General features: G+C 39.7%; 2 protein-coding genes across 2 annotated transcripts in view; both read left to right on the top strand.

Annotated features, from left to right (window-relative positions):
* Window positions 1-14,250, top strand: part of LOC311289282 (uncharacterized protein) — a 333,082-nt gene that overhangs the window by 189,699 nt on the left and 129,133 nt on the right. The window lies entirely within an intron of this gene.
* LOC311289280 (E3 ubiquitin/ISG15 ligase TRIM25-like) lies at window positions 4,124-13,768 on the top strand. The gene is made up of 5 exons (XM_084407120.1): window positions 4,124-4,773; window positions 5,173-5,268; window positions 5,356-5,589; window positions 6,035-6,194; window positions 11,529-13,768. Exons 1-5 carry the CDS (start codon window positions 4,201-4,203, stop codon window positions 12,047-12,049), a joined length of 1,584 nt encoding a protein of 527 aa, XP_084263246.1. The 5' UTR covers window positions 4,124-4,200; the 3' UTR covers window positions 12,050-13,768.

The following is a 14,250-nucleotide window of genomic DNA, read 5'->3' as shown; positions in this document are numbered from 1 at the left end:
ACAATGTCATTCGTTTTTACCCAAGGCAAGTGTTATTAGCTTGGGGAAATACAGCTAGTGAAATGAAATCTTAAGTCAATGTCCAACTCTAAATTGTAAGGAATTTATATCTTTGATTTCATAGTAACACTTTACAATAAGGTTACAAAACTAACATGAACTAACCACGAGAAACACGTTTGTTACTGTATTTGTTAATAATAATAATACACCTGTTAATTGTTTGTTCATGTTATGTCACAGTCAGTGCATTAACTAATGTTAACAAATACAACTTTTGATTTTAATAATGTTTTAGTAAATGCTGAAATTAATATTAACTAAGATTAATAAATGCTGTAGAAGTGCAGTTAATTATTATTTCATGAATTCATGTTAACAAATTTAGCTAATGATACCTTGTTGTAAAGTGTTACTGATTTCATGATAGCTAACACTTTAATGCATATAATACATACATCAAATTTACCAAATCAGCGCAACATGCAATCCTCATAATTACCTTCTTGATTCTCACTGTTTTGTTTGGTAAAGTAAATAATATTTAGTAATATTATCATAATTTCCCTATTTTCGATTGATGTGTTATGCATTCTAATTGTATCAACGTATGCCAAGGAAATAAAGGATAAAAACAAAAAACAAGGAACTCTTTTTTTTTTTTTTTTGCCGTTTTTGGTCCTTCCGTTCCTGCGGAGGTCTGTGCATGCCACCGGTGTGACTAATTGATTGCTGTTTAAAAAAAAACTCTGATTGTGTTTGTCACATACACCCTGATGAAGGCTCATAGCTGCAACGCGTTGGTATGCCGTTGCTTGTCACCTGTTTTTAAATACAAGCCATGTGTGACCTTGACCAATTGGCTGTTAGAAATGTTGACCAAATTGACTACGCCACCCCCACTTTTCCGGGATGGGGGACCCTAACAAGGATAATTTTAACACAGGCGGTTCAAATAAATGAACTAGAAGCCGGAGTACAAGAAAGTCGATACTTTATTAAAATGACAGATACAATCCTTCACAGATATGGTGGTAGAAATAATAACCTGATTGGTAGCAATGTTGTTCAGAAAATATTTCACAAACTTAAGAAAATAGAACAAACCAAAACCCCCAAAAGAACCAAAAACATACCACAACAACTCAACTCAATTTAAGAAAAACATTAAACAAAAGGCAAAAAAAATAAACAATGCACCAAACAATTAGAATTGAATTAAAGAAATACGATAAATTAAAGAAAAACAAATGGTGAATCTGGAATTCAGATTAATTAAGCTGATAAATTATAATGTAAATTAAATTATATAAAAGAAGACAATGATAGATATGGCACTCAAATTAAAACAAATCAAACTAGAATCATAAACTGGAGAACACGCCACATGGGAGGAAACAAAAATCCAAGCCAAATACAAATCAAAACCAATCAAACCATACGTCAAACACACAAACCAATAAGACCTCCCATACAGTGGTACACCAGTAAATAAGACAAAGATTTCACAAAATGAATACCATAAACAAAACACAACTAATCTCAATTTCAGTGGGAAAAGTATGGAGCGAATTATGTGCCATAATTAAACAAACAAATCCAGCATTTTGCAAACAAACTCGATCTACTTCGCAAAGGCAACCTCGACTCGCAAACAAACAGAAAGCAATGTGCAAGTACAAAGGTCAGTTTGAGCGAAAATGCAGTGGAGTAACAAATATGTATTGTGTTTTACAAATATAACTAGATAATATTTCACAAATAAATACAAACCATCCTACAAATTGCATGTAACCTTTGAACAAATACCAAATCTAGTGCATACAAATGCATATCTGTCTGTTGTGATTGTGAGACACTTGGCTTCTCACGGCTCGATTTTCTCACAAATGTGTCCAGACAGATTTTCTCACAAAGGCAGTTGAGCAACTTCCTCTTCTAAAACAGTAGATGGCACTAGGGGATTAATTTAGCGCTAGTCTTCCGGGAGAAGCACTGATTTGAAACTTGCCTTTGTATACATCTGAGGAAAATGACAGGTGTTTTTCTGTCTTACTTTATCGATAGCTGCGTTCTGACCAGAGGAACCTTTTCACAGTTCCTAGAACTATTGGCTAAAGTACCCGGATGTCGGCGTGTTCGCACCGCAGGAACTAGGAACGATTTTAGTTCTAGGAACTCCATTTGGAGGAACTAATTTAGGCCCTACTTCGGAGTAGGCTCTAAACCAGCACTATAGGAACTACCCGTGACGTTAGTGTACGCTGATTGGCCGAACGCACGCGGAACACCAGCACCCGCCATTTTTAAAACAGCTAGAATGTAAACACACAGATTATAGCCTATATATTTACTCCAGAAACTAACTATACAAACATGGAAAACAGTGATAGATGGGTCTCTAAACCTTTATGCTGAAGAGAAAATCCAATGCAACTTTGAGGGGACCAAGTCAAACATGATTATGTTTTTCTGCCCAGCTAGCAACACTGGACATCAACCACACGCCATAGGCTAATAACCTTTTTTTTTTCATATACTGTCTACTTTCTATAACAGTTCTATCTAATAACATATTATACAGTACTGTTAGACAGATCGCTAACTAATAAACACAGAGAATGCGAGCATTGTTTGCTCTGGCGTTCTCAGCGCCGCCAAAATAAAGGTCTGTCGCACCGTCAAAATAAAAGTCACTGTGCTTGCGTCACTCCCTTACCCCTCCTACCAGTTCCTATGGCCACTTGGCCAGTGCGAACGCAAACAGCAAAACCGAGTTTGGGGGAGAGTAGTTCTTAGAACTGTTTAGAAGTGGACAGTTCCTAGAACTAAGTTCCTGTAACTACTTGGTCGGAAAGCGGCTATTAATTAACCTTTTTGAGGTTTTCTTTTGCAAAATGTTTATTGCATATCTAGACAGAAATCCACATTAGCACTTAGTAGCACTTCACTCTGCCATCATATGTTGCTTTTTTTGTTTAACTTTTTTTCTGCATCAGACGCATGCAAAATGACTAAATTAGTTATTATGTCTACACTGAACGAATCCATTTCTTTCATTCTCCATAAATTGAGAACATTTCATTTAATTGAAAGGAGGGTTTCATTTGTCTGTCCAAAATAATCATTTGGGCACTGCATATACGTCACAGGCAAGTTAAGAAACAATTGTATATTGTTTATTTTGTTCATTCATTATTTTATTACATTAACAGTTAAGATGACTGAATTCCAACTAAATAAATAAATAAGTGGGACCCTCCTTTCAATTAAATTAATTGTTCTCATTAATTTATGGAGAACGAAAGAAATAGACTCGTTCAGTAAATGTAATATTTTTACAAAAATGTAAAAAAGCAACATATGATGGCAGAGCTTTCAGCTTATAGATTCCCCTATCTTAGAGGGAGTGAATTGCTATTAAGTGCTAATGTGGATTTCTGTCTAGATAAATAAACATTAAACATAGATGCAATAAACATTTTACAAAAGAAAACCGTAAGAAGGTTAATTATAGTTAAAGTAAGACAGACACACACCTGTTCACCGGTCATTTAAATTAATCCAACTTGAGGAAGTTGCTCAACTGCCTTTGTGAGAAAATCTGCCTGGACACATTTGTGAGAAAATCGAGCCGAGAGATCTCATAAAAAGCCAAGTGTCTCACAATCATAACAGACAGATATGCATTTGTATGCACTAGATTTGGTATTTGTTCAAAGGTTACATGCAATTTGTAGGATGGTTTGTATTTATTTGTGAAATATTATCTAGGCTCATATATTTATATTTGTAAAACACAATACATATTTGTTACTCCACTGCATTTTTGCTCAAATTGACCTTTGTACTTTCACATTGCTTTCTGTTTGTTTGCGAGTCGAGTTTTCCTTTGCAAAGCAGATCGAGTTTGTTTGCAAAATGCTGGATGTGTTTGTTTAATTATGGCACAATATTAACTCCATATACTAAGGGTGTTGTCTTGCTTCTCTTTAACTTCTATTCTTTGAGTGTGTGTCTGATTAAACACAATGTGTGTGGGACCAGGAATGAGGAAGCTGCTTTACAGACACGCCTGTTTTGCACACCTCACTCAAACTACAGAAGCAGGAAACAGGAAACTGTTTCAGAGAAAGAGAAAGAGAAACTGAACTGTAGTAGAGCTGTTGTGTGTTTGTATCTCTGTATTTTTGCAGTAAAATGGCAGAAGCCAGAATTACTCAGGATGAGTTCCTGTGTTCAGTGTGTCTGGATCTTCTGAAGGATCCAGTGACCATTCCCTGTGGACACAGTTTCTGTAAGATCTGTATTACAGGCCGCTGGGATCAGGAGGATCAGATGAGAGTCTACAGCTGTCCTCAGTGCAGACAGACCTTCAGTCCAAGACCTGCTTTAGCTAAAAACACCATTCTGGCTGAAGTGGTGGAGAAACTGAAGAAGACTAAACTTGCTGCTGACTGTTACGCTGGAGCTGGAGATGTGCAGTGTGACGTCTGTAATGGAAGAAAACGCAAAGCCGTCAAGTCCTGTCTGGGGTGTCTGAACTCTTACTGTCTGAATCACCTTGAACAACATGAGAGTTTCTTTAAAAGAAAGAGACACAATCTGACTGATGCCACTGGACGACTGCAGGAGATGATCTGCCAAACACATGATAAACTCCTCGATGTTTTCTGCCGCACTGATCAGAAGTGTATATGTCTGCTATGTACGATTGATGAGCATAAAAACCACGACACTGGATCAGCTGCAGCTCAGAGGACAGAGAAACAGGTATGAACATAAAGGAGTCTCATAATACTCATTTACAGGCTTATCATTTTGTTTATGGGTCTACTACAATACATTTACATATTTAATGTCTGTTTTCACCCTCACTGTCTGAATGCTGTTTTAGCCCTAGAAACAGAGACATTATTCATAATACATTCATTTGTGTTATGCAAGAGAAAACCATACAAGTTTGGAAAGACATGAGGATGAGTAAACAATGAACGAATTTACATTTCTGGGTGAACTATCCTTATAAAATTGATGAAATAAATTGATGAAAATAACCTTACCATGTAAGATCTTTAACCCCTCAGTCTCACCATTTCACAGATATTGGATTCATATCTGTTTACCTGATGATTTGTGTGATGTTTCTCCTGTTATTGGTTTGTCCTTTAGCACCAGCTGAAGGAGATGCAGAGGTCGTTCCAGCAGAGGATCCAGCAGAGAGAGAAAGATCTTCAGCAGCTGAGAGAGGCTGTGGTGTCTCATAAGGTGAGTGTGGAGAAGAAGAGAAGTTTGAGAAGTCTCAGTCAGGACTCACTGAAGCTCACTGTGTGATTGTGATGTGTGTCCTAACAGCGCTCTGCACAGACAGCAGTGGAGGAGAGTGAGAGGATCTTCACTAAACTCATCCGCTCCATTGAGAGAAGCCGCTCTGAGGCGACACAGCGGATCAGAGATCAGGAAAAGACTGCAGTGAGTCGAGCTGAAGGACGACTGGAGCGACTGGAGCAGGAGATCAATGATCTGAGGAGGAGAGACGCTGAGCTGGAGCAGCTTTCACACACACAGGATCACATCCAGTTCCTGCAGGTAACAGAGATCTAGAAGAACAGGATCATAGTGGACTTGAGCAAGAGACTCACAGAGAAACATTTCATGAGAGCAGAATGAGCCGTTGACTGAAGTGTTGATCTTCGTGATGTTCGGTGTGTTCCAAAGAATTCAGAATTAATCAAATCTACTCAGTCCCTTTCATGTGACACCACTGATGCACTTGATCTCTTATATTAATGTTATTGCCAGATGTTTGATCATCCAAGTGTTTTCCTAGAAAGTTCACATATAGTGCAAGTGTCAAACACTAGAACATAGCACTAGTATGATATAATGAATATGAGAAGAATGAAGCTGATGCTGTGAAAGTGCTGGATTGAGGAGAATTATTAAAGATCAACAAGAGCCGCACAAATCTGACAGTAGTGCAGGTTATTGATGAAGTGTGGAGGTGATGAGCTTTGATTTTTGTTTTCTGTAGAGTTTCCAGTCTCTCTCAGCTCCTCCTGAATCTACAGACGGAAATGACAATCCCTTCTGTTCTCTCTCTTTTTTTGATGGCATGAGAGAATCTGTCCGTCAGCTGAGGGACAAACTGGAGAATTTCTGCACAGAGAAGCTGAAGAAGATCTCTGACAGAGGTAAAGTCCTGGAGATTCTGCTCTCAGAAATGACCCTCCATCATCTCATATCACGTAGAAGATCATATTAGAAATGTCTTCGTAATAAGCAATTACTTAGCAATATCTTTTTTAAAGGCGTGCAAATGCCAAAGATTTACGAGATGAAACTTGTAGACCTGGTTTCACAGACAGAGCTTAGATTAAGCCAGGATTAAGCCTTAGTTCAATTAGGGCATTTAAGTAGCTTTTATAAACGTACCTTAGAAAAAAAACATTACTGGTGTGCATCTTGAGACAAAACAATGGCACTGATATAATTTAATGTCCAAGTTAATCTACGTAATTAAAGGTTTCAGTGCCAGATTTCTAAAGCAGTTATTTAACACTCAGAAATATAATGTCATGATAATAAATGGAGGATACAAGATGCAAGTAACAACAGTTTATTTATAAATGAAATGTAGTGCAAAGTCCAAGCAGTCTGGTGCAGGGATGGCTGCTCTTACCCCTTCTAAGGCCGTCGTGACCTTCGATTCGATCTCCCATGTGAGTGTGGAGATAAATAGTGTCTCAGGTAAAATACACTCGGGTGTGGATGGGCGTTTGGATGGATCAAAAATACGAGATAAAGAGTCGGGTTTGATGTTCTTGGAACCCGGGCAGTACGAGAGAGAAAAATCAAAAAGTGCCCACCGAGCCTGCCTGGAGTTGAGATTTTTGGCAGATCTAATATATTCCAGGTTCTTGTGATCGGTCCAAACAATAAAAGGTACCCCCGACCCTTCTAACCAATGACACCATTCTTCCAACTTCTTCTTGACTGCTAACAACTCTCTATTACCAATGTCATAGTTACGTTCGGCAGGTGATAACCGGTGAGACAAAAACACGCAATGATGCATCTTGTCGTCTGTGGGAGAGCATTGGGAAAGAACTGTGCCTACCCCCACCTCTGACGCGTCGACCTCCACCACGAACTGACATGAAGGATCAGGGGCAATCAGGTTGGGAGCCGAAAAAAAGTGACTTTTCAGATTGGCGAATACAGCTTCGGCTGTATCGGACCACCTGAACCTCGTTCTGGGGGAGTTCAAGGCAGTCAGAGGTGCGGCTAGTTGGCTGAAGTTGCTAATGAAATGCCGATAGAAATTGGCGAACCCCAGAAACCTCTGTAGGGCCTTACGGGAATCTGGACTTGGCCACTCTACCACAGCCTTAACCTTGTCAGGATCCATACGCACTCCCTCAGACGAGATGATCTACCCTAGGAAAGGAACAGACTGCATGAAAAGCGCATTTCTCCGCCTTGACAAAAAGCCCATTCTCTAGCAACCTCTGAAGCACTCGTCTGACGTGCTGAACGTGTTCCTGGAGAGAAGAAGAAAAAATCAATATGTCATCCAGGTAGACATATATGAACTGATCTACCATATCTCTCAGCACGTCATTGATGAGTGCCTGGAAAACCGCTGGGGAGTTGGACAGGCCAAAAGGCATAACCAAATATTCAAAGTGCCCCCTGGGAGTGTTGAATGCGGTTTACCATTCAGCTCCCTTCCTTATGCGGACCAAATGATAAGCATTGCGTAAATCCAATTTTGTGAAGACAGATGCTCCCTGCAACCGCTCAAAGGCTGAAGACATCAACGGCAAAGGATAAGTATTCTTTACCGTGATATTGTTCAGCCCCCGGTAATCAATACACGGTCGCAGAGAACCATCCTTATTCCCCACAAAAAAGAGCCCCGCCCCCGCTGGAGAAGAGGAAGGACGGATGAACCCCGTTGCTAGAGAATCAGAAATATATTTCTCCATGGCCTCCCTTTCTGGAGCAGAAAGCGGATATAACTTGCCTTTAGGTGGAGACTTACCTGGCAGTAAATCTATGGGACAGTCATAGGGACGATGCAGAGGAAGAGAAGCAGCACGGGACTTACTGAACACGAGGTACTCAACGGGCACGTTTGACAAATTCACTGCCTCCTCCTGAAACACAGAACCAGACACAGACGAACAAGCAGACAACTAGACAAGACACATAACATTGATCACTCCAGGTCGAGATAGAATCTTGGCCCCAATCCACCCTGGGGTTGTGTTGTACCAGCTATGGGTGATTGAGGGCATTGACAGAAATCTTGTGAGCGAGTGATGTGATGGGAATCTGATACTTGTGAGCAAAAGTCCGGTCAATGAAGTTGCCTTCTGCTCCTGAGTCCAGTAAGGCTTGACAGTGGTGAGATTGGGTTGCCCATCTCAGTCTTACCGGGAGGAGAGTGGATGATGAGGTCTTCTCAGCGGAGATCCCACCCGATAGTAGCCTCATCTTCACTACCGGGCTCGATCTTTTACCGGGCAGGAGTATAGGAAGTGGCCCGCTCCTCCGCAATAGAGGCATAGTCCCTTGGACCTCCGCCTCTCTCTCTCTTCCCGGGAAAGCCAAGCTCTACCCATCTGCATGGGCTCATGATCGAAAACCCGGGCTGACCATGTCCCCGCCGCTGGCCTGTGGGACATTGAGGACTCCAGGTAGTTTGATTGGGTGTGTAAGTCGTTCCATCCGATTCAGACGAGCATCCATTCTCAGTGGCAGTTCAATCAGCCCGTTCAGACTCTGTGGAAGGTCTAGGGCGTAGATCTCTTTCTGAACACGGTCAGCCAACCCATGCAGGAACATGTCCCACTGCACCTCCTCGTTCCAATGGCATTCTGCGGCCAGCGTGCGAAACTCGATGGAGTACTCTCCACCCGCCACCGCACGGTCGAAGACTCTCTTCATTTCTTTGGAGAGTGCCTGGAACGACCACCGTTCCCCAGAGAGCCGCTCATCCAGTCAGCAGGGTCAGCACGAAAGCCACCTTAGAACGCTCGCTGTTAAAAGTCAGCGGTTGCAGAGAGAAATACATAGAACACTTAGTTAAGAATGCTCTACAATAATTAGGTTCACCTGAATAACTTTCCGGGGCAGGTAAGCGTGACTCTGGCTGACGACTCGGATCCATGGAAGTGGGCTGAACGGGCGGTGTGGGAGGCGCAGCGGGACTCTTCAGTTGTTGGAGCTGTTGGGTGAGCTCGGACACCTGTGCCACCAGAGCTTGCACAGCATGACCCGTGTTCGAAATGTGTTCTTCCTTTTGATCCATGCGTGCAATACTGCGTGAAATGAATTCGGAACTCGCTGCATCCATACTGTGGTCAGATCGTTCTGTCACGATAATAAATGGAGGATACAAGATGCAAGTAACAACAGTTTATTTATAAATGAAGTGTAGTGCAAAGTCCAAGCAGTCTGGTGCAGGGATGGCTGCTCTGAGTGGCGGAGGGACGTCGACAGGAAACCCGCTCGGTGATGTCAGAAGTGCAGAGAAAATCCACGAGAATCCAGCATGCAGCAATAAACTCCAGATGAACAGTAATCCCAGGGCAGAATGTAAAACAACAAGAACGAGAGATCAACACAGGCAAGGTAGCAAAGAGAACTGGAAGCAGGACAGGACACTGGGAATACTCACAACGATATGACAACACAAGACACCAAACAATGAACATATAATATAATTACGGTGATTGGCAATCACCCTGACACACACACTGACATACAGGCAGAAAGAGAGACAGTGAATTCATGAACCGTGACATATAATTCCTCTTTGAAAATTTTTAATAATATACACCAAAGTATATATTATAAATACTAATCTATAATATACACCCCCGATAAAAAGTTTGGGATTGTTACGTTTTTTTTATATATATTTTTGAAAGAAGACTTAACTTATTTGATGAAAAATACAGTAAAAACAGTAATATTGTGGAATGTTATTACTAATTAAAAGAACTGTTTTCTATTTTAATATGTTTTAAAATGTAAAATAATAATCTGGAATGTATGGAGGTGTTTTTATCTGGACTTTTTGATTAACAGAAAGATTGAAATAGAAATGAAAAATAGAAATGTGAGTTATTTTAAATGATTTAAAATAGACATGTTTATTATTAGCTTTTTAAATGTCTTTACTGTCATTTAAAAAAAATTACTGCACATTTACAAAGTGGGAAAGAGAGCATAACTATATCATACTTACTGACATCCAAAAAAGCAAGATTTGAAATGAACTCGTGACTTTAACAAAGATGTAAATCAGGACAGGCCTAAACTGGGGATTCAACATATTCTTTAAGGTGATGTGGTTACACGTTACTACATGTACTTACTATAGTAATAACAAATTGTGCATAATTACATGCAACTAACCCTCAACCAAATCCTAATCCTACCCTAACCCTATAGTAAGTACATTACTATAGGGTTAGGGTAGTTAATTAATATTACTCAGTACTCAAATGTATAATTACACTGTAACGATGACACCTTAAAATAAAGTGGGTTACACTTTATTTTACGGTGTCATTGTTACAGTGTAATTATATATTTAAGTACTCAGTAATATTAATTAAGTGCATGTACTTACTACAGGGTTAGGGTAGGATTAGGGTTTGGTTGAGGGTTAGTTGCATGTAATTATGCATAATTAACTGTTAATACTATTGCAAGTAAATGTAACATATGTAACAAGGACACTGTAAAATAAAGTGTTACCATAAAGTGTAACCCCAAACCCTAACTGTAACTCTATATAGGAAGTACATGTAGTTAATTGATATTACTCAGTACTTACTAAAGTACAATGTCACTACATCACCTTAAAATAAAGTGTAACCTAAATATGATTATTTTTCACTGAAAGCCAATTAAAAACATTGATCCAAGTTTTAGAGGTAACATCACAGTAGTAAAAAAAAAAAAAAAGCTTTTCAAGAGTTTCAGGAAAGGAAGAACAAACTGAAACCTGAAACCTCTAGTTTGTAAAAAACTATTCCACTATGTTTTTATCCTCAACAGGATTTTGTATCAATTCTCTTTAATTTTTGAGTCATCAGATGGAAATTTAAAAAGCTCAAGATCACCTTTATCACAAGGCTGAAAACACTGAAAATCCCCAACAATAGGCCTGCAATGCTTCAAAACTTTGTAAACCATATTATTACACTTATTGGTTAATCAATTGAAAGGATCCTTGCTAAATTAATGTATCAGTTGCTTTAAAAAAAGGTTAAATTAAAGGTAAATTCATTCTACCATTTTAATAGTGCAAATATAATAATAGACCTAATTATAATAAACAGAATAATAACCAACATTAATATTCAGGGAAGACGATTAGACAATATTTTATCAAGAGGGGGGTGTCAGGGACCTGGATGATGGATAATAATGATGATTTGCACAGGATATCAGACAGATCTGACAGATTCATAATTCCTGATTCTGATGTGTTTTCTCTCCATCAGATTCCCATCAGTTCACTCTGGATCTGAACACAGTGAATAAACACCTCCGTCTGTCTGAGGAGAACAGAGTGATTAATAACACTGACACAGCCCAGCCGTATCCTGATCATCCAGACAGATTTGATGCGTTTCCTCAGGTTTTGTGTAGAGAGAGTGTGTGTGAACCCTGTTGCTGGGAGATTGAGTGGAGTGGGAGATATGTGTGTATATCAGTGTCATATAAGAGCATCAGCAGGAAGGGACGGGGTAATGAGTGTCGGTTTGGACTTAATGATCAGTCCTGGTGTTTGATCTGCGCTTACTCCGGTTACTCATTCTCACACAATAACATAAAGACTGATCTCCCTGTAAAGTCCATCAGCAGGAGAATAAGAGTGTGTGTGGATTACAGTGCAGGAACTCTGTCCTTCTACAACGTCTCTGACACAGTGATCCTCATACACACAGTCCAGACCACATTCACTCAGCCGCTCTATCCTGGGTTTAGGGTCCTTTCTGGATCATCAGTGAAACTGTGTTGATGAATGAGAATAGACTGATGAGAGATTCTATCCATAATGCTTTGAGCTGCATGATAAATCAGTAACAGTGAGATGTTATAGAGTCTCTTATTTTCTCTTCATTACATTAATAACACAGCTGAACTTCTGCCAGTGAAATAACATGTCAGAATAAATGTGTGTAATGAATCCTCATATAGACAGTAAGATCAGTGTGTGTGTGTGGTAGAGCTTAGATTCTCTGCCCGAGCCCGAACTTGATCCGTCCCCACCCGACCCGACCCGACCCGACCCGACCCGCGGGCCGATATTTCCCGCCACTATCCTCGGGCCGGGCCCTTGATCAAGCATTTGTGTTTTTTTAATCATTACTTTATTAGCCTAATTGGGTGGGGAGTAAGCTATGCCATTATCAGAAATATTTTTTTTTTTTTAGCAAAGTAGGCCTAAGAAACAAATGTGTACAAAGTTGCACAAGTTAGGCTACAAAGTTACAAAATGCAACACGTCACGTGTCATGCGCAGCGTCTCCTCCACTCGCACGCATCACACTGGGCCTGCTGTGCTGTACTGTGTAGCTTAAGTGCAACATGGAGCTTGAAGATGTAATGAAAAAAAAGAAAAACAGGAGAATTAACTTTGAGCAAGTTTGGAGGAAAGTCGGAGGTATGGAACCATTTTAAACAAGTCGTGGGCAGTGGCAACATATGTGTTGGCTTTGTCATGTGCATTAAGTGCTCGCCTACGACAGCAAAAAAACGGGACTTCGACGATGAACAGACACATGAAGCATGCCATGACAGAAAGGATGAAAGTCAGCCATCCAAAGTTCATTCTTGTTCATTTTCTGTGTTCATCATTGTTCACGTTTTTTTTTACGTTTCTTCATTCGGATCCACTTGCGATCCATTCTGAATAAACAAACAGCGCAGTTTACATGCTTCGTGCTTGTTGCATTATTCATTAAGATAATTGTAAACAGATTTCTGTAGTTCAAACACCTCGGAATTGTAGTTGAGAACGTCAGTTATAACGGCCCACGTATTAAAAAATAGTCGGGTTTAAATCGGGCTCTGGCTCATAATTACAGTTAATGTGTCGGGCCGGGCTCGGGTAGGGTCGGGCTTGATTTTTTGGGTCCGATCTAAGCTCTAGTGTGTGTGTGTCTGTGTGTGTGTGTAAATTACCTTTCAATTGAAAATGTATCGTTAAATAAAAATTTGTTGTAAAATTGATAAATGTCAGTTTATTAATAAATGTGAAATATATAAACCCAGATCCTCTGATCGCACTGTAAACCCTTGATCAGTGAAAGTATGAGCACAATTATTCTGATCTAATCCAGTTTACTGTAAATAAAAAAGTGTAATGTTTCAATAGAGGCTGTCAAACACTCTCATTAGCTTCTTCTACATCTAGCAGCACGTTCATAGTTGAGCGATCCATGTGATCTCTACAATGACCTTTGACCTTTCTGAAAGATAAACCAATCCCACTGGATTATGACCTCTGTCAGTATTTCTGTTAAAGAAACACGCTGTATCTGAAAAACTTAATTGAATTTCTGTCTTTGATCTGTTGTTCTTTGTTGTATTATTAAGTCAAGTCATCTTCATTTATATAACGCTTTTAACAATGTAGATTGTTCCAAAGCTGCTTTACAGAGATACAAGGATAGTTTAAAGAAACAGAGATTGTTTTGGCTTTATAGCAGTTCTTGAATAAAGTTATTTTCCAGCTAAAGTTTATTTGATTTATTCACTTCCGTCGCAACAATCATTAGTTATTAACTTAGGGGCCGCTAACACGACACCGTTTTAACAGGAAACTACACAGACTTTAAATGCGAAACATGTAAGAACGCTGATGGCGTGCACATGCGTATTACGAGTTCAGTCTTTTGGTATGCGCGTTTGAATATATGTGCGCAGGTTTGTAATTCCCTACAAACCAAGCCTTAAAAATCTACTTGTCTGGCCTTAACATTTTGATACAGAATTGTATCACTTCAGGGTAGATATGCGAACCGAATTTTCCCGACAACGCTTTATCTGTAGAGTGGTAAAGGGATCCTCCATAAGGAGAAACTAGTTGGCACTTTAGCACCCCCGCTATGACATCAGGTCCAGGCGCGGGAAAACCTCGGGATAAACAAAAACACTAAAATTAGCATAGATGCCATTCTTCTTATGATGTAACGAGTACATCAGGATTTATGGGAA

The sequence above is a fragment of the Rutilus rutilus genome, assembly GCF_951802725.1.
Source record: "Rutilus rutilus genome assembly, chromosome: 4".
NCBI lineage: Eukaryota > Metazoa > Chordata > Actinopteri > Cypriniformes > Leuciscidae > Rutilus > Rutilus rutilus.
The sequence above is the reverse complement of the archived record's forward strand: the minus strand, read 5'-3'. Positions and strand labels throughout refer to the sequence as shown.

Coding starts and splice junctions, on each gene's coding strand:
- LOC311289280 (XM_084407120.1), top strand. CDS start 4,201: ATGGCAGAAGCCAGAATTACTCAGGATGAGTTCCTGTGTTCAGTGTGT. Junction 5,269..5,355: donor AGGCTGTGGTGTCTCATAAG/GTGAGTGTGGAG, acceptor GTGTCCTAACAG/CGCTCTGCACAGACAGCAGT. Junction 6,195..11,528: donor GAAGAAGATCTCTGACAGAG/GTAAAGTCCTGG, acceptor TCTCTCCATCAG/ATTCCCATCAGTTCACTCTG.